This window comes from Microplitis demolitor, chromosome 8 (genome assembly GCF_026212275.2).
Source record: "Microplitis demolitor isolate Queensland-Clemson2020A chromosome 8, iyMicDemo2.1a, whole genome shotgun sequence".
Classification (NCBI taxonomy): Eukaryota; Metazoa; Arthropoda; class Insecta; order Hymenoptera; family Braconidae; genus Microplitis; species Microplitis demolitor.
Genome location: NC_068552.1, coordinates 20,578,150 through 20,600,197, shown reverse-complemented (window position 1 = coordinate 20,600,197; position 22,048 = coordinate 20,578,150). Strand labels below are relative to the sequence as shown.

At 29.7% G+C, this 22,048-nt stretch overlaps 1 protein-coding gene across 1 annotated transcript; it reads right to left on the bottom strand.

Annotated features, from left to right (window-relative positions):
- Nucleotides 1-993: 993 nt before the first annotated feature.
- LOC103576638 (dual 3',5'-cyclic-AMP and -GMP phosphodiesterase 11) lies at nt 994-21,682 on the bottom strand. The gene is made up of 2 exons (XM_008556942.3): nt 19,753-21,682; nt 994-2,357 (listed from the first exon to the last, which is right to left on the bottom strand). Exons 1-2 carry the CDS (start codon nt 20,993-20,995, stop codon nt 1,993-1,995), a joined length of 1,608 nt encoding a protein of 535 aa, XP_008555164.1. The 5' UTR covers nt 20,996-21,682; the 3' UTR covers nt 994-1,992.
- Between the last annotated feature and the right edge of the window lie 366 nt (nt 21,683-22,048).

Here is a 22,048-nt window from a genome sequence, read left to right as displayed (position 1 = left end):
ACAATGTAATGTGCATCCGAAGAATTTCCACACCCTCAAATTTAAATCAGGCACCACATCATCAATACAATAAGTAGTGATATACATTCTTCCTTGTTTTTCTTTCTCTGTAACGCATTTACGCATGCGTTATTTTCCGTCGACTATTTAATTAATTATTTTTTTAAATTAATGACTAATAACACTAATTAATAGTACAATTGCTTGTAACTTATAAGTAAGAGGAAAGAAATTAAATTATTAAACTATTTTAAAGTAGAATAACCAATATGTATTTTAATTAAGATAGTTGTTGTTGTTGTTGTTGTTGTTGTATTGTATAGTGTATGGTTTTTGTAGATAATATACAAGATTGGTATAGTTATTGATGTATATCGTACGGATAAAATTGCTGGCGATCATCATCGCCATTAGGAATCCTTTATTTGGATGGAGCGGTTTCTGAATTACAGGGCGGGCAAAGCTACCTCGGTTACTGCTTCATATATGGTCTCATCGTCGGTTTTAGTTATGGTTAAAAACTACCATTTGTCATTAACTAAAATATACTGTATCACTAACAAATATTCAATACACCCTAAAATAATTATTTCATTTAATTGTTTCAATATAAATCATTTTTTTAAGCTTTTCATTAATGTAAATTAAAATATATAGACAAGATATTGAATTACTTTGTGAGTATAATATCCACCATATATACAACAAAAGTTTTGCGAATTCATATTACGGCTTTCCGGTGGATGTTATGTCAGCAGTGTTGACATTTCGTTATGAGTATTATGACTTATGACATTGTCCAGATCTCATAACTACTATATAGTAAACTAACGAGTCAAAAACAGCTTTAATTATTCAAGGAAAATTCATTCACTAAATCTTTGTAGGCAACTAATATTTCCTTCGGAACATAATCTATTATCTACATTAAATAATAATTACAAAACAAAATAAATAAACATACAAAAGACTTGGTTATTTTTTTTAATAATATCACCATTTATTTTAAATCACTATACACATCTAAATAAGTCTCTATGTCCTCAGCCTATATATATATATACTACAAAAGTAGTATAAGTATATAATGATCTTCTTGAACGAAGCGTCGCATCATTATGTAAACGCTCCTTATTATTATTTTACTTTATTTTTGTCATTAAATTAATTATTCCTTCCAAATACTTAATTATAAAAAAATTCATAAAGCTTTCCTAATTAAATCTAATAATAATTAATAGGATATATTGCAATGTCCCATATCTTCATAGATCCACTCACTACAATCTCGATATCTATATATATATATAGACCAATCTTACTCTTTTTCTACCGAACAATGAAAGTATAGAATTCATTTTTTTTATCGTACAATACTTTTTTTTTTGTTTTAGTATTTTTAAAAAATTTTTTTATTATTTTCTTTTTGTAATTAAACATTATACTTTTTGTGACTTATATATATTTACAAAATATATACATAAATTTTTAAATGTTGTTGCACGAATGAGAAGAAAACAACTCAATATACAATAATATCAAGTAATATACATTATCATTAATATTATTTGTATTATATATATGTACGTTATAATTTATAATATATGAAAGCTAATAATTTACTATTATTATTATTATTATTACTATTAATATTATTTTATTTAAGTATTATGAATTTTTTTAAATTTCTGCAATAAATACAATATAATACAGTAGATTATAAAAAAAAATTAAAAAAGTCAAGTGTTGAGAGAAAAAAAATGAGAGAGAGAAAGAGTTAACGTGACTTTTTTAAATATACATAATAAAAGTGTTATAGACTTTGTTCTCGTTAAAGGGAATATGATAATTTTGTTCGTTATCAACGCGCGCAATTGAATATACAACGATAATATGATTTATCGAAAAGAAGGAAAAAAAATCACCATGTCTGTCATCCACAATAGTAAGATTAAGTATCCCACTGGAAAAAATATATATGTATATATATTTCTATGACTTATCATCCATGGAACTAGGTAATGGTCTCTTCTTTAAAATTCCAAGGTCTTGTGCATTCTCGAGAAAAGTTTTATGTTGAGCCACGAGAAGAGGATTAACTGTTTGTACATCTTTTTTTAATTCTTCCAAATCTCTTTTGAGCTTTGCTCTTCTGTTTTGGAACCACGTTATCACCTGTGCATTACTTAAACCCAATTGAGCAGCAATCTCATCTCGATCTGCCGGACTCAAATACTTTTGATAGAGAAAACGTTTTTCCAGTTCAAATATCTGTTGATTTGTAAAGGCAGTCCGACTTTTACGTTTCTTTTTCGGCTGCTGACGATTATTGAACAGATTTAAATGATTTGCTTGCTCTGAAATTATACAAACGAAATAAATAAATCAGATGTATATATCATTAAGTGATATAAGTTTTACTATTGTCAATATATATAAATTTATAATAAATTATGTAATATTTTTAGAATTACTGATGGTATATTTTTATTTGTACAGACAACATGAAAATTTAGATATGGATGTTATTGTTCTGTCAGTTTGTTAAAATATTCGCAAAACGATTGTTACAAGTAGATGAATAAAATAAAAAAATTATGGTTGTTTATGGTACGTTTATACATTATTGCAACAGTGATGATGATGATGATGATGATGATGATGATGATGATCGGTATGCAACAACTCTTGATGGAGTTGAGGATACGGAAGGTCAGAGCCGCGAGAAAACGTATGATCGCGGAGTTAGGCAAAGAGTCTTCTCTAGACAAAGTATAAAGCCGCATCGTTGGTGCTGGTGGATCAAAGGCCACCGCCATCGGTCACACCTGCGCAACTCGCGTACAATCCTCTCCAAAATTTCAATCTAACATTAAGCTAATGTCCCACAAAAACAACCTTTCTCTTTCTCTCTCATTATCATTATCATCATCATCATCATCATAATGATAATAAATACAAATCCCAATGACACAGCCTCATCTTAAACTAATTTATTCCCTGTTTTTTTTTTTTTTTTTTTTTTTTTTTATTTTCTTCTATACATTTTTGGAACATCATTTAATTCGATGTAGAGCGGTAGTCCTGAGAATTTTATTTTATCCCCTTTTTTTATAAAAAGTGCATTTTTTGTAGTATACATCAAACAATTAATAAAAAACAACTATCAAGGGATTTAAAAAAAAATAAAAATTGAAAGGTTTACTGATGAGCAGATTTTAATAGTTTTTTATGCATACTTTCGCTGAATCTGCATGGTAGTGTATCATCATCACATTCATCACTATACATAGTGATATGATGAGCAGATAATGAGGTTATAATGAGTAAGCAGAAAAATGTCACCACCAGCGTGTATCACCCTAATAAAATTCTATGGATACATGTATAAGTTATGGTCAATGATTTTAAGAAAACCAACTAAAAAGATAGCTTGTTGTCATATATAGAAGAGTTTCTGTGACGTTTTTACTAATGTGACGAAGATAATGAACAAGAAAGGCTAATCGAAGAAATAATAAACGCGCAAAGTCCATTTTACTGGATATAAACTATACGCAGGTATATATATATATATATATATATATATATATATAAATAAGCAAAGAGAAGGAGTAACTGAAAACATTAAGAGTCTAACAAACTCTTCTTTTTTTATATTTTTTTTTCTTTCTTCTTGTAACTTTGATGGTGTTATTTTGTATAATACAACTAGGGGACTTAACTACGCGACTTATTAGCTATACTATGACGTTGAATATAAGGAATACAGAATACAGCAGGACACCAGACTGTATTAAGAGGAAAGTAAGAATGAGGAGGTGAGATGAGACAGAGAGGCGCTGAGATATTAGTTTCTGCGGTCGACTCTCTGTCGAGATTTAATTCGTTTGATGTTCACAAATTTACCGCTCTCTGCGCATCACTATACTCTTTTCTTTTCTCTTATTTTTCAGCCACACTTGTTAATCTTCTGTTCATCACATTAATACTCATCATTCCATAAAATATTGATTTTTTAAATATTACTGTACACCATACAATTCAAAAAAAAATTTCACATTTTTAAAATAAAAATTTTATTTTATTTTATTAAAATATATTATCTAGAAATTTATAAAATATATACGATGCATAGTTTTACTCTAATCCCCATTTATACTATTACTCGTTTTTTCTTATTATTAATTTTCAATTGGCTTGTTATATCATTATTACAAATGTATAATATAAAAAAATAACAGAATATATAATATCTATCGAAACAATAAAATATATACTAATTTACTAACGGATTTCTCGTTAGTTTTCTTCGGTCTTTTGAACTCTTGTAATCGCTCAATAGCGCGCGACCACAAGAAAAAATATAATCGCCCATAATTTGTATATATATATATTAAAAGTAACGGACTGATATTAAAGACTAGCTCTCATCGCTGATGCATATCTTGAGCAGTAACTAAACTATGTTTTTCGTATTCATATCTATATACATATTTGTACATATTTATATCTACATAATATTATTCAGGTAGGGATGTTATTGGTGATATGAAGATAAAAAAAGCTAAACCCTAACAGCTTTAAATTAGACATCACAATTATCATCATCATCATCATCATCATCATTATCGTCAGAGAAGATATATGTGTATCTATGTATATGAAAAAAAAAATATATCCGTCAGTAAAGTTCTTCCTGTAGTGTCACTTTAAAGAAACCAAGACATCCATTTGTCTCGTCGACTCTGGAGATGTTTGATATGACATATATATATATATATATATGCCCCAGTGCATGGTTGATGCCGGTGTGATGTTATGGTGTGTGCTATATAGCTAGCAGCTTCATATAATATACCAATCCCGTGAAACAAGAGACATGTCCCCTACTTATTTAAACTGCGGAATCAACAAACGGGCTTTGCCCACATGTCAACGATATATTTTCTGCCGGGCCACAAATCGTTTAGCGGGTAATTTTGAAATTGGAACACTTATTTAGTCGTTTAGCCTTGCGGGCATACCACGGCAGAGATTTATCGTCATGATTTGCGCCAGACGACGATTGTACTTCTTTATGCGTATTATTCTATTATATATTATTATAATATTATTTTTTTTTTTTCACATTTTAAACTCTTTTATCATAATATAATGAATATTATTTTTACAACTTTTAATCAAATAAATTGTCTGCCTAATTTACTTATAAAAAATTCGTATGTATATACAATAAATATAATAATGAAGCACAATATTATATACATTACTGTGACTATTATTACAATATGTAATTCATCTATTTTTTAGTTTTTATTTTGTTAAATATATATGAAAGTTTCTAACCCTTGGTCGGTATTCATATATATACATAAATATAATACCAATACTGAATATATGATGTGTATACATAGTGTTATAAGTTTAAATTTATATTTTCGACTTTATTACAAAAGATTTTCGAAAGGAAAAAAAACAGTTATAATTTGACATATTATAATATTTGAGCACATAAATATGAATTTGTGTGTGTGCATATTAATAAAAGTTCAAAGACCACCAAAGTTAAAAAAATAAATAAATTGAAATATGTTAATTGTATTAAATCAGTATATAGTGTGTTGTGAATAAAAAAAATGTTAACAAAATGTCAGAGATAAATACAAGTTATTCTTATCGGTACGGTGAATTGAATTAAACTGGGGTGAGAGGCAGGAAGCGGATTTGGCGGCCATTTCGAACAAGATTCGTCTTCATTAAGAGTTGCCGTGACACGCCAGAAAGAAGTTGGAGTACCACCTGGCTCTTCGTACCAAGTAAGATACCACCATCGTCTTCACACATACCCATATACTCGTACCCGTACTCGTACCCATACCAATTCAACAACCAAAATCAACACATATATGTATATGTATGTACACCAACTGGATACAAATATATATTAAAGGTTGATGAAAAATATCAAGACGATTACTACGACCAGGTAACACTCAAATGGGTGGTCTTTGACGCTTACTTATAATCTACAACTCTGTTATGCTCAACATTGTCTGAATACCCACATATAATTTAAATGGATTTTCCCAAATACCTAGATATGCCATCTGACAGAAAAACATTCATTCACACTTTAAGTTAATTAACCAATTATATAATAATAAACGTCACTTTAGTTATAAACATTCAAATTTATTTTAACTTTTATTATATAGATGAATTACGTAAATAAAATACTATCATTAGGTCAGACCGCGGGTTTTATCTCATCAGTGACTAATGGAATAACCCACGTGCCGTTTATTTAGTTTAATTATCAAAATGAGAATATACATGGATTGAAAGCAGAAATGTGACAAGAGACAACACATATATATTGTAATTATTTTATAGTCATAGTATTATTTAGTATCCTGTAAATATAAATTTTAAAAAATTTTTTGGATTTATGTACCCTTTAATCATTTTATTTTTCTCAGTTTAAATTTATTAGACAGATTTTTCTCGTCGCTTCATTCGTAGTATCACACGCTCAATAGTATACTCACCAGTTGAGGGTAACTGAGCTGGTTGTCCACAAGTAATGTTAGATATTTATATTTATATACCATCCGGAATCACATCAGTGTGGCAATTTATTTTTTTAATCTTTTCATTTAAAATTTAATTCTACACTACTAATTAAGTAGACAATCTTTGATATCCTAATTTAAAAATTAAACTATGTCTTTTGGTGTGAAAAGCTAATATATTTATTAGATTAAGATAAAATTAAAAAAAAAAAAAAAAAAAATGGAATAACGTGACTCAACGAAAAATGAAACTATCCTGGTAAAATATATAGATCAGCGGGAGCTAATGACAAGGCTACTGCTTTAATACCTAGTGACTGGTATAAAGAAAAAATAAAAGGCGTCATAAGTATCGATATTGTTGAGGAGATAATAAAAAATTATGGTAAAAATTATATAGAATATTGTAAAACTAGGGGATAGGTTTAAGAATATTGAAAGGTAAAATAAATGCACCTGTATAGCTGCTGCACCGCCCATCATCATTTCAGACCCTTATTTAACTAAATCTCTAAACAAAAGATTTTCTCGTAAAACCTAATATTTTAAAATTATTAATTAGTATTACGATATAAGATATAAGATATAAGATATAAGATATAGACGAATTAACACAAGCTGTTACTACACATTTTCCTTGGTCTTTTTTGTTATTTTCTCTCTCCTTCTCTTTGTCTACTTACTGCAAAAGCGCAGATAGACTTATTTAAATAGTTACTGACATATGTATGCATATGTTAGTGTAGATCAGAGCCGCGCTACATGTGTACCAATTTGTGCTTTAAATGAGCGAGGTTTTGTACTGCAACTAAGTCTCTTGCTTATTTCCTTTTACTCATTACCAGCAGTTACAGACGCTCAATTGCTCTTTGAGGATCATGTTTTTTACTTAAAAAAATAATAAAATAAACCCACCAACTCTCGGATTTTTTTATCCTTATAATATATATATATATATATATGTATGAATATTTTCTCTCATAACTTTGTCTTTTCCTCATCACCCTTGTTTCTTATTCATGTTTATTATCTATCTCGTTTACAAATCGCGTTGAGTCTCATCATCATCATCTACTTTTTTTTTCTTCCCTTTATTTTTGTCTCTTCTTCATACTCATAATCATCATGACTTGGTTAAATAAGATAAAAAATAACAGTGATGAGACTGCTAGCTAAAGATACACACGATAATAGACTAGTGTGATTAGTATATGCCAACAAATAACAATCATCACTTAAAACTTTGTAAAATCATATTAACCATCTAAATGATGATGGAAATTAATTACCAAAATTATAACTTTGATTTATTTTATATATAGTTATAGTGTATAAAGTTTGGCTATGTACTAACAAAAAACGATATGATTTAACGTTTGATTGCGCATCTATGTATCCTACTATACTATTTTCACACTTATTGTATTTTCTTCAGGTATTTGTGAGAGAATTCAACTTTGATGTCTATACGGATGTATAAATGTGGATGGGATATAGATTTAATGCCAACAGTTAGTTTGTTAGTCTGTTAGTCTATTTTACAAAGTGCATTAAGTACGATATAAAAGCTGTGGATTATTATTGTAATATATCTAGAGCCATACTATATACAATAATATACATAACTGAAAAGTAATAGAAAATTTAAAACTATGATAACACCTGGCATTGTTCATTTTACATGTCTACATTATTGCTAAAGCTCTATTAACGTATAATAGTAACCAACCAATTGGCTAAGCCTTGCCACCCCTGCTGTCTACCAGTGCTGCTATCCAATAACTTGACACTAATAATTTTTCAGTATTTATAGATATTATATATATAAATTTTAATTTTTACTCAAGGAAAACTTAATGGCCATGAGAGATAATTAACAGTGAATTACTTTCGCCTTATGTGTTATAGACACAATATTCTAGCACTTCTATACATCTTATACCATATATATATATATATATCAAATATGTGTGGTGGACTATTCGGTGTCACTTGGTCGATGGTAACTTGTATTTTATATAATTTTTTTTTCTTTATTTTATTGTCTGTACGTTTAAAATACTACTGAGTGTAAAGTAGGTAAAGTGTAAGTGTAAAAAGAATTAATAAAAAATAAAAAAAAAAAAAAAATAATAGTATAACAAATGATTGAGCTGCTAATACGTATTGTTGCCACCTGTGATTCAAGCATGACGAAATAATTCCCGGTCTTCCGCAAGATTAATCTGTAGTCGCGCATATAATTGAAATTAGTATAGTTGTAATATAGTTGGTATAGCGCAGATGTAGAGGATGAGAGAAAAGGCATGACAAATAGAAAAATAAGGGAACAATAAACGCGGCTGAAACAACTTATCACATGATTGAGCATTCAAAAAACTCATTTTGTTATATAATTAATTTATTTACACCAGTTAATTAGATGCTGAGCTTTATAGCTTAAAAAACATTAAATAAATAAAGATCATATGATAAAGTAAAAAAAGTGCATGCATATATCTTGAATTATCGATATCAACTATATGTAATTAAATTATAAAAATTAAAACTTTTTTTTTTTACGTAGGGTGATTTTTAAATGTGTATGTATGTATATAACTTTCTCTGAAACGAATTGAATAATCTTCCGAGGGAGATGCGCTCATCATCGATTAAGAAATAATATCAGGTGTCAATTTACAAATGACTGAACACCCTATATACTCATCACACCCGCGTCTAATTTTATTTTATTTTTTTCATAATAATGATGAGTTAGTAAGTTTAGTATAGTATTTTTTTTTTCTTTGTTACATTGTTTATATGTAGATGAAAGAATAATAATCATTATAGGATTAATTTATTAGATGTTTTTATTTATATGATGATTAATATTTGTGTATTTTCGTTTTTTTTTTTTATTATTCGCGCCAACATATTTTTATTTAAGTTTGTAAGGGAGTGACAGAATTTCAGATTACAAATCTCTCGTCAGGTTAGAGAATGTGGCGAACAGTTTAATTCCAGCGGGCTTGCAAGGAATGTTAGTTGGAATAGTCGCGAAACGTCGTACGGATATCGCGCGTGTGTTTACGTGTATTTACGCGTGCTCCTGTTTATTTGTCTGCTACAGGAGTATATTATAATTTATAATATATTATAAACTGCATCTACATTGCTTTCTCTATATTATTTTTCCTATTAATATAACTATGATAATTGCTGTTGATGCCGTTGATGCTGTCAAATTTGACACGTTCAATTTATGTTCAATAGTAAAATTATGAATAACAATAGATAAATAAAATAATTATTAATAATAAGCCGATAGGTATTATTTTGACGGGATGATATACTAATATGTCATGCGGTATTTATATCTCTTTACACAGTTGAACAAAAAAATAGTTAATTATAATTATAGTACTTGAAAATACTAACCAGATGGCATACAAAAGATAAGTATAGTTCAAAAGTACCGCTCTGAGGACTGTCGCTTATGATTCAATGCAGAACACTTTCTTATTTACTTTTATTTTAAATACAATATATTATAATATTATAATAGGTTATATCGTGTACAGTAGATACTTATTTATCACGTATGTTGAAAATGTGTGTTATCTTAATGACAGAAAAAATACCCATCATCTATATTTAACAATAATTTCAAATAGTAATTATATTATATATAACAATAATAATAACAACAACAATAACAACAACAACAACTATATGAATGTTAATTTGTTGAAGGTTGCAGGTGTTTATTGAAAACATAACCCGAGATGATTTTAGCGAAAGATGTAGGGAATACCAAGCAGCAAATTGAAAAGTAAATCGATTGTAAAGCAGAGCCAACGAATAATTTCAGATGATGATAATAGATCCTAAAACCTATGTTCCTTGCTTGGTACTTTACACCCTTGGATAATATCTATTATCCCCTACTGAGTGATCATATACAATACAATACAATACATGATATAATAGTGTATATGTGTGACTCTCGACAATAGGGCGTGATTTTAGGGTGACAAAAACAATTTGTATACTTTTGTATGCTGGCATATCAATCTTTGACTAAAAGTACAATTCATAGTACGATAGGTCCTAAGATTATGTAGAGGGGAAAGAAAAAAATAAAGAAATTATAAATGAATAAATATAATAATAATGGGTCTTTAAAGCTTGAAACAACTTAATAAAAATAATAATAGAGACGATGTTGTGTTTAATTATTTCTTGAGAATTTAGCAATTTTACATTTTATTGCGTTTATATAGTCAACATAGATGCACAAGTTATAACAGTAGCTTCGCGGTCGATAAGCGAGTAGTCTCAACGCAGTATCAAAACCAAAGAAAACCTGGTATGATATATATACGTATATGTATGAACGCGCGGGATTTTACAATAAATTCGTATTTTTTTTTGTTATTGTCTCTCTTACTGATATATTTTAACTTTATATATAAATATATATTTATATACCTGGTGCCCTCGCGACCCTCTATTAGTCTTTCGTAAAATGATAAACTGAGAAAATACAAACATGAGGACAACAATGTCGTATGTGCAAGCGGGAAAATCCATAAAATAAATGGACCAATTTATGAAGACCTTGACGTGTGTTGGAGTAGTTGGCTTCCGCATATTCCATTTCTCCCTTCACCGCTATTACCACCACCTTTAATTTTATATGTCATGATTTTCTATTCGCGCGCACTAAATAAAATTCTAGCTATGTCGATATATTTACAGCTCTTTCTTATACTCAGTTATACATATATATATCCACGACAATGTTTAGGGTGAGTATATATACATAACACATATAATCCAAAAGAAGGGTGGTAAACGGAATAAGAATTTTTTATTTAACGGATATAATGCTCGATTAAATGATGCGATTAAATCAATTGATGTGGAAAAATAATTATCATAGTCTTAGCGTGAAAAATTTTAAAAATCCCGTAATGCTAACAAAAAAAAAAAAAAAAAAAAAAAAAAAAAAAAAAAATATGTGTATGCATATATAATGTTATTTATTGTCACTTGAAAAAGGATTGACAGTGATGATAAAGATGGGTAGAAAAATAAAAAATAACATGATATATGTCATGATGATGGTTATTGGGACAAATTAAGTGGATTGTAGATAAAAAGGATAAAAAGTAGTGAAAATTTTAATTCTCTGTCTCATCTATCCAATTTAAAGTTTGGCTGTTTAAAGTTATTCTTCGTGTTTTTGGTATATATATATATAGCACGTTCTTACTCCCCCATATACTGATGGTTGAGCAGCTCACTCCTATCTCTGGTCGTTCTAGTTGTTCTCATCGTTTTCATCGTCGAGCATCAGTAAATCAGCTTATATATATATATATACATTTTATACTAGTATACCACTATAAAGGCAGCTCATCGTCGACGTCGTAAAGTCTTGCTGGGTGTTCTGGCGTTTATCATTTGTCACCGACTCGCTCACCGCGTTTTCCCATTTTCCGACCGATTTCCCCTGGCATTCCTGGCTTTACTTTAGAGTAGAGTATATAGTGGATAGTGAGCAAGAGACCTTGATAATATGTCGTGTATCAACTGCTCAGGGCTATAGGGTAGTGATACTCATTTTAGACGCGCAGGTCTTTTACCCACGAGCTGGCTATACGATTAAAAGAACCACAAGTTGTTCCTCTCTCCTCTCTTATATATATAAAGTAACATACCATCTAAATAGCTTATACTTGTCGTTGTATGTCTACTACTGGCTATTGTGTATAATGAAATATATATATATATATATATATATTAAAGTGTTCGATGCAACAGCAGCAGCAACAGCAACAGCAGCTTAGTGTAGAGAGTTAAACTGGATCGATATTCATATGTATTATATATAGCAGTGATAGGTTGTCAAGTTAGTAACAAAGTATATGGCCCGTACCGTGTTACTCAAGTAGTTGGCTTGCGTTGTCACGTTAACGAATAAGCCGGAAGTCTTTGGTAGATTTCGACACTAGGATTAATGGCATTAGACACCATAACCATTTGAGAAACGTAAATCTTTCAAGTACGACCAGAGTCTCGTGTCATATACCTACTTATTCGGAGAGAGCCTTTTATTTATTAACTATTTTATGCTGCTGCTGGTGGTCATTAAAGATCAACAATCTATATCGTATTAACAGATGCATTGATAATATTCAAACTTATATAATATCGTATGTATTTAATAAAAAATAAAAATGTCTGTGTATATAGATATATAATAGTTATACAGCAGCCAAGAGTTTATATATACCTACATAATTTGAAAATGAATATCGAAAGAACACGCCAAGGGTAACTAACGATCGGATTTATAGATGCGGCACATAATATAGTATAGTATAGAATATATATATATATATAGATGTATACTTTCTGGTTGGTTACTTAAGTATATATACTGCACGGAGCTGCACGGTGCTTTTGTTATAATGAGTATCGTGTGTGCACTGTATATAGTTGTATACCGAATTGAGCCTTACTACAAACTACCTTTCAGTCTTTCCCTTATACTTTTTAAGTTAAAGCGGCGGATTTTCGATATTACTGCTAGTGCTATATCTATCTACATAACCTATTTGTATCAGCATCCTATTATCGGCAAGGTACTCTAGACCCTACACCACGAGTCTATACAACGTATGTTGTTTGGTCTTATTGGAAATAGGGTGAAATCTGATCTGCATATACCCCTTACTACTGATGGTTTGATATCTCTCGTTACATAAATTTAATACAACAATATTTGTATATATACACACCCACATATGTGTATAAAACTAAATGATGGTGAGCGAAGCTCGTTAACCCTGTGGCTTAAACTCTGATTTTCTCATTAGTTGAATTATTATCATTATTTATTTCTCTATATGTCTATATATTAATGACATTATTCAAAATATCTATAGTTGATAATATGGTTAGACTGAAAAAAAAATAGTAAATATTATAGAATAACTGGTCATTTACCGCGAGAATTATTTTGAAATTATATTACAGAATTTACAGATAAACCAAAGAGAAGGGAAACTTGAGAGCTTGAGTTAACGACGCGGGTTAACCAGCCTGCTCTCATCTGCTCTCATCTGCTCCACTGTGTTCACTAGTGTTCACTAGTGTTCAGCACAACATGATGATGCAGCAGCCATCAGCTAAGCCGGACTTGGCACGGGCCTCTTTCACTCACAATCAGTCGCGTCCGCCGCTCCTTCTACTCTCACTCTAGTTATTTTTTTTCTTTATTTAATTGTCATGTTGTATCTTTGCTGGGATATTTTTTTTATCATTTTTTATTTGTCACGTTTCTTATTCATCGGTGATTTTAAGAGTCTTTATATAACATCTTGGACAATGAAAAAGCTACTTCCCTCAATTCATTCCAATTATGAGTCGCGAGAGCCCAGTCGCAATTAGTCTTATATTAACGAAATAAAATACTCCTCTTATCGCTTCGTCAAACAGGTTAATTGACTAATTATGCTCGTGAATTTATCATAAATTATATTTATGCAATTGGCAAATAATCATCACTTGATGACGTATACACAAACGATAAATTTGTGTACATATATTCCATTTAATTAAAATCATTAAGATAAAAAAAAAAAAAAAAAAAAAAAACTATAGCTAGGATATGTATAAAAATAAAAAAAAAATATTTGCTCAACGAAAATAATATAATAATGTAGTTTTATGATGCTTTTAAATAAAATTATATGGATTTAAATATTATTAGCATATTTTTATTATAATGATGATTAAAATTTGAGTGTTGATGATCGCGGCAAAGCGCTTGCTTGTAGACCGTCAAACCTCCAACATGAGAAATTCACCTGTTTCTTTACAGTAATATATACAGCAGGTATATAGAAAATATACAAATGTGTGAATATGCTGGTGGTAAACAAAAAAAAGTATTACAAGTGTCTTCATTTTTGTTAACACGCACACGTTGTGTGTAACGTTACTCACTATCCAACCCAACACACACACACACACACATATATTGTATACATATTATATTTATATGCTTTAAGAGTTTTTCTTTTACTGTCAGCAATTAGCACCATCATAAAGCTCAGTCGGTACAAGTATATATATATATATATTGATATAAGCGCTCATAGTGTGGCCTATACTACTTAATATATACATATTTATATTTTAATGTTGATTTGCATATAACAAAGGAGTAGTAGAATCGTTCTTCCGTGACTACAACTGAGTTATTGAAATTTATGTTTGATAGTATTGTCATTATTTAATTAATTTTTAAAAAACTGATTTATTTATTAGTAATTTTGAATAAATTATATAAATTATAATTTTATTGGATGGATGGGAAAAAAATAATAATAAAGTTTAAATAAATAAAAATAAAGTAGGTGATTACATTATTGAACATTTGTAGCAATAAATAAAGACGACCGCCAAGAGAGCTATTTCTAAATAATCTGCATCAAATTTATTTCTATTTGTTTTGGAGGGTGGCCCCTAATGATTGGTCTTGATTACTTATTGGCATCGAATAAAAGAATAAAATAAAATATTGTCATTCTATTTTCGTTATGCACTATACGGGAGTTATTTCGAACTGCCTGTGGTCGTTGGTTGTCTCTGTTGCTGCCACCGCTGATGATGATACTCCTCATCGTATCGTATCGTCACTGAGAGAGGTATTAATGCCAAGTTACACGTAAGAAAGAGTGGGACAGAACAAAAACGCTCGATTGTAGAAACCCGCACAAACATACACAAACATACATTTATACAGACACAGTAGAGCGATCGTGGACAAAGTGAGACCGATTGCTCCTATAAATCTTCTTTCACTATCCAATATAAATCCGACGACCCGTGTTACCCGACATAAATACGACTTAGTGAGCTCTGCTGCGATTTACAACTAATTGAGAATTATTTCCCACAATAGATATATACTACTACTACCTCGAAATGTACTTATATAGTCAATGCATTTCCTCTTTTATATATATTGTTTTTTTTTTTTTTTTTTTTTTTTTAACCGTACACCATTATTGTCATTATTATTATTAGTATCACCCGCAAAACTTATGCAATGATGACAAAAAGTTTACGTTTTTTTTTTTTTAATTTTTATTAATGGGTTTTGTTATTAGCCGTTGACGCAGCAATCATTGTTTTTACTTTAAAGTATATTAGGGAGAATTTTCAGTGAAACTATATATAAATATAACAAGGGTCTTATTGGCATGTGTCTGTGTGCTTGTGTTGAATGGTACTATACGAATAAAGTTTGAGACGGGTCACTTGAAAACAGCAGGAGTTCGTCGTCTCTACATCACTAAGCCCTAGTAGTATCATGTAAAAACGTTTTTTTTTTTTTTTTTTTTTTCTGATTTTTTTCAGGCCACTAGTACGTTAAGTTTACGAGTAGTGTTTTGTTTAGACGGTAGAATGTCACAACATCTCGACCGAAGTGTGCCCAAGTAGACCCGCCTTATTTTCTATCTCAATTTTGTTAAGCTTTTTTCTGTCTTATGTCATTTAGTGTTTTTCAGATAAATACCGAGTAGTCTTGTAATATCTAATATATTAACTATACGAACCCGGAAAATAAACTCAAGTAGTTAGTTTTTGTTGCATGTTAAGCGAAACGTGGATCTGCTTTCATTAATTCCATCAGCAATTAGTTTTTCAAATTTTTTTTTGTTTTTCGTTTCAACCAAAAATTAAAATTAATTAAAAATTTTAAATATTAGCGATAAAATGAATAATGAATAAATATGTTTAATTGTATGATAGTGATTGAATTAAAATTATTATGATATAGCATAAAAATAATATCGTAAAATTGTATTTATCCAGGACCGGTTGGAATATGATCAATTGATTCTCAGGGTAATATATTTTATGATGTATTCTCTCAAGTGAATATTATCATTACTAAAGAAGAGAAGATACCGATTGACCGATTGATGCCGATTGATGCCGACTTATGCCGCGTTAGTATACATATAGACACGCGGTATTAGGATATAGGGAGCATAGTAATCAAAAGTAAATTGCAAGTACGTGAGGCTACTGTGTGCCATCAGGTTGGCTACCTAATCTAATTTGAATCTCAATTCCCCCTCCACTATTATATACTAGTAATCGAACACGTATTGAATAATATTTTACGCATGATTCGATTCAATATTATTGAAGCTGATTTGACTGCAATTGCGCTGATGCGATGTGCCATAATCGAAAATAAAAACACATACAATAAATGACTTATATTCCTTTGTAGAGTATATAAAATAGGAATACAATCATTTTTTTTTTTATTCATTACCGCGTATAATTCAGGTATATATATTATTATAATAACTTATACCTATTTATTTAAAGGACAAATTATCTCAATGTTATCTCAACTTTGCCAATTACTTTTTTATAGAATATAACATTGTGTAAAGGATAAAATTTATTTTTATTAAGAGACTTTTTAAAATCACGGTACAATAAACACGCGATTTAATTCTTTTCATATGTTTATAACTCATCGTGCTAAAAGGTGTACGGCATTACTCTGTCACGCAATTGATTAATTACTCCGAGGTACATATATCCAAAACTTTTTAGTAAATCTTCTCTTTGTTAAATTCTGTCAATTTCTGAGGAACCTTCTTTGTTTGTTTTTTATTTTTTTTTATTTTTAACCGTATATTACTTTTTATTTTATTTATTTATTATTATTTTTTTTTTTTTTTTTTCGTATAAGACAGTATGTTTGATATTCCGTTTTACATACGGTGTGCCTTGTGCAATCTTGATGAGAATGTGAAGAACCGGATCCTCATGGTGCATTACAGCAGACGCCGTCGCGTCTTATTCACGCAATGTCGAACCAAGACCCCTACGGAAGCCCTCAAATTTTCTTTTGTCGATATATATGTATACGTATACATTTTCGTTAGGCGTTATAATATATATCCCCTCAAAAGGTAAAAAAAAAAAAAAAAAAAAAAAAAAAAAAATGGAAAAACTGTAAAAAATACGCGTTTCTGTTGAATGTATATCACGCTATATGTTAATGAAACATATGTGTGATGTTATAGGTATACGTAATAAATTATTGCAATAATGTATATTACGCGTTATATGATTTCACGGTTTATACGATTTTTTGGGTGTTTTAATTTATTTTTCCTGACTTTGAAATCAATACTAATATATATACTAGTATATATTTCTTACAATAAATATATACTTGTATGTAATTTTTTATAGTTAGTTTAATATATGGGTACAATGCACTGATAATAGCAGAGTCTTATAAATACTGTATATATAAATCGTTGTAATTAACTCATCATACACATACATTTGTATAAGTATAGAAAATATTCCCGGCAAGTTGTAGATTACCTGATATATAGCTTTCAGTATATGTAATATGCAATATGTATTTTTTCCCATACATATGTAAAGTGTTAATATAGCAAATAATCAATTATGTATATATGAATTAATCACAAGTGGTTCTCATTTTTCATATACTTAATTTTCTATTGATACACATATTATTAAATGTCGATTATGGATTTATTATACTACCTTTCTTTATACACATATATAATATGACAATAATGATAATAATAAAACTAATCTATGAATAATTACTTATGGCCTTATTATTTTTAAATAATTAGTATCCATATATACAACATTATATTATACAACTTAAGATAAATATTTAATTTAGTTTTGTTATAAAAGTAAAGAATATACAAGTTTAATAATTATTGTTGTATATTACAATAGTGAAAGTTGACGAACTACGACCGCGATTACTTAAAAGAAAGAAAAAAACTAAACTAAATAAATATATGTATAACTTGGTTTGTATGTATAATAATAAAATCAATCACGAATATGTTTTGGTATAAAGGTACTATATAGTAACGTCAATTAAATAAAATTTAAAAGAATTTAATTTTTTATCGAATAAAACTTTTCACCATTCATTTATAACACTGTGAATGATGTTTAATAATATATATGGTCAACAACAAAAATAAAGTAGTTGAGCTTTAGAAAAAATAAAATACGGTAGATACCTAAATTTAATACGGAAAAGTTGTGTTTACCGCAGAGATAAAATAGAGTGGAAAATAATGCTTTATTTTCTCATTTTTTTTTTTTTTTTATTTTTTCTAAATATACAGAAGAGTTATATTATGTACAGAGGCACGAAGGCTTAAAAGAGCCGAAAATATTAAATTTTATGAGCATCATTATCCCATTCTTTAAGCCTTAAGGTCTTACTCTTGAGTGGAATCTGTAAAATCTCGTATAACACGACTGTGTATTTAACGCAATTTTTTAAATTTAAAATTTTTAACTAAAATTCAATTTTACGATCAAGATAAACGATAATTTTTTATCTTAAGTTTTAGTGATAAGTTAAAATATTTTCCAAACACTTGATCATCACTATTTTTATCCGCATAATATTTTTTAAATATACATAAACAAAAAGATAACATTTATATAAATATAATATGTTAATGTTAACAAGCTAATGGATAAACGATAAATTAATAATTAAATAATAATATACGTTAAAAATGATAAAAATCCTGGCATATCACATGCTCTTTGATGTATTATATCTTTGGTGTACAATCTCTAAAAGCCGTTTTCATTATTATCATATTATCATATTATATATACATTGAGATAGATGATTTCTCTCTCGGGGTCTAACTCTCTCACAATAATTTTCCACTATATCACACTTAATTAGCGTTTTCATAAATTGTAAAACAGTGAATGATGTTTTAAACTGACAGGCTCTCTTTAGCGCTTACGACATGCACCAAGACCCACACTCTATACACTCTATACACATTACTATATAATAATATTCTCTGTGTATTAACGAGTTGTTATTGTTGATGGTGAAAAGTATTACACCATTATTATTTAAATGTTTTTAAACATACATATGTATGATATGTGCATTATATATATAACACATGTTTATTATTTAAATAAAGACTATATGAATAAATAATAGAAAATATTGTTGTTGATACAAAATATATATATATATATATATATAATTAAAATAATAAAGAGAGAGAGAGTGTTTTATTATTATTAGTATTATTACCTTGGCTATGTTCACCCGCGTCAAAAGTTTTGCTTGTCATTTGGAAGAGCGCGTCCAGTGGGCTACCCTGACCAGTATTACGTTTTCCATGATGTCCACTCTGACTTGGTTGTTGATGTTGCTGCTGTTGATGACTGGATTTTCTTTTGAGCTGATGCTGCATTCCAGGATGATGAATACCTGGATGATGTAGACCATGATGCATCGATGAATGATGCTGGTGCTGGTGCTGGTGATGATGATGGTGATGATGATGATGAGCATGGGGATCAGGACTGCCTGAATCAGAAACAGAACTTCTTCCCGATGAGGATGAACTACTTAAAGGTGGTTCACTCATTGAACTCGACATGGAAGCAAGGGACATGGTCATCAATGATAAATCTCTAGGTGAAGAATGAGCCAATGCATGATGATGATGATGATGATGATGAAGATGTTGTGGCTGTTGATGGTGATGTTGTTGTTGTTGTTGTTGTTGCTGTTGTTGATGTTCTTGTAACTGTTGATTTCTATGGTGGTTATTTGATGATTCAGTAGAATCCCAAGGTCTGACTATTTTAGCTTTTGGCCGATGTGACAGTATGTCAATAATACTGAAAGATTTAACACCGTGTTCATTAGTATCTCGTTCCTCCTCATCATCATCAGACGGTTGTATAGGCTGTACCATTTTAAGTTTTTTTAATGGTTTAAAATAGTCATCGGCGGGTGAATTTTCCAATCTCTCCCCATTATTATCACCGTCCTCTTCTTCTTTGAAACTTGTTCGCCTCGAGGACGATGATATCCTTCTGTCGAGTACTCTATTAGTTGCACTGTATTCATCCTCTTTTTTTAAATACCTCTCATCGTCCTCAATATAACTACTCCTAGACGTTGATAATCTTTCATTGGCGATAGTAAACTTTTGTTCCTCAGAAGTAGGTGACAATCGTTCATTTTGTTCATCTTTAATTGGTGTCCCAGCGGACATCACCAAGGGCATTGGACTCGGACAACCAACAGATATTTCATCCTCGTCATCAACATCATCACGAGGTTCTCGTGCTCTACCTGGTGAATTTGTTAAAGTTGTTGTAATTCTGTTAATTGGTGATCCAAGGCATCCAGCATTAGTACCACCACTTGAGGAAGCTGTTGATGGTGACATGCTGTAGCCTTCGGTCATTTCGGTTGTGCACATGCTCACTCCGAATAATCCCGCCGGCTGGTGATATATATCCACGTTTACAAGAGTCATATAGGTGCATTCAAGTTGCGTTTACCGTCGCTCCAAATTTTACCGCGTTATCATATATGTTGTTATACTTATATTACTAACCCTACTTATTATTTAATACTATAATTTTTTGTTATTAAAAACAAAATATATATCACATCGATCGAGAAGTTTATTCATTTATGAGTTTTAATTTTACAGTTCAACTACACCACAAAAAAATTATTTACATTTATTTCATAATATTCCCACTTATTGATCCATTATTATATTCACAATGTTACTTAAAATAATAATAACAATAATAATAATAATAATAATAATAATAGTAGTAGTAGTAGTAATAAAGCATTTCATTTATTAATAATAGAATGCCTTTAAAAACAATAATTTATTTTTTTTTTTTACAACAACAAAATATAAATAAATACTCGAAATAATGTTTTTGCTATAGACTATCAGTAAAATGTAATCAATATTACATATATCACAAATATACACACACGTTACGTAATCAATAAATTTATTATCCACATATCACTTATAAAACAAATAATACCGTTAAATAAAGTGTTTCACTTATATCTTATTGTAATAATAAATTAAACTTATAAATAATTTATTAATAACAAATGAAAATCCGAAAAAACAGTTAGAAGCCGGTTGGTGTATCACACACGCCAGTTCAAGCCAGTGACTCAAAACGGTTTGAACCGGTACCGCTTACAGTCGAGTGCTTACGCCTACCCCAGCTCTCAGTATAAACGCGAGAAAGAGGAGGGGGGTTAGTCGGCATACATCAAACGTTTTCGCGAATGTTGGTTCAACCTCCCCGTAGGCGTCACTATTTTAGGTTACTCCTATCGGTAACCCTGATGCTAATACGACCTCCGACGGGGAAAATGACGTTCTTGTTTTACTACTACTCTTGCTAGCTGGTTCAATAGCATTTTTACGAGACATACTTACTGCAGACATGTCTTAAATATATACATATACATTTAAGAAATTGCCCATCTAAAAAATCCATCAATGTTCTAAGTTCTACCGCTTCGAAACCCATCATCGATATAT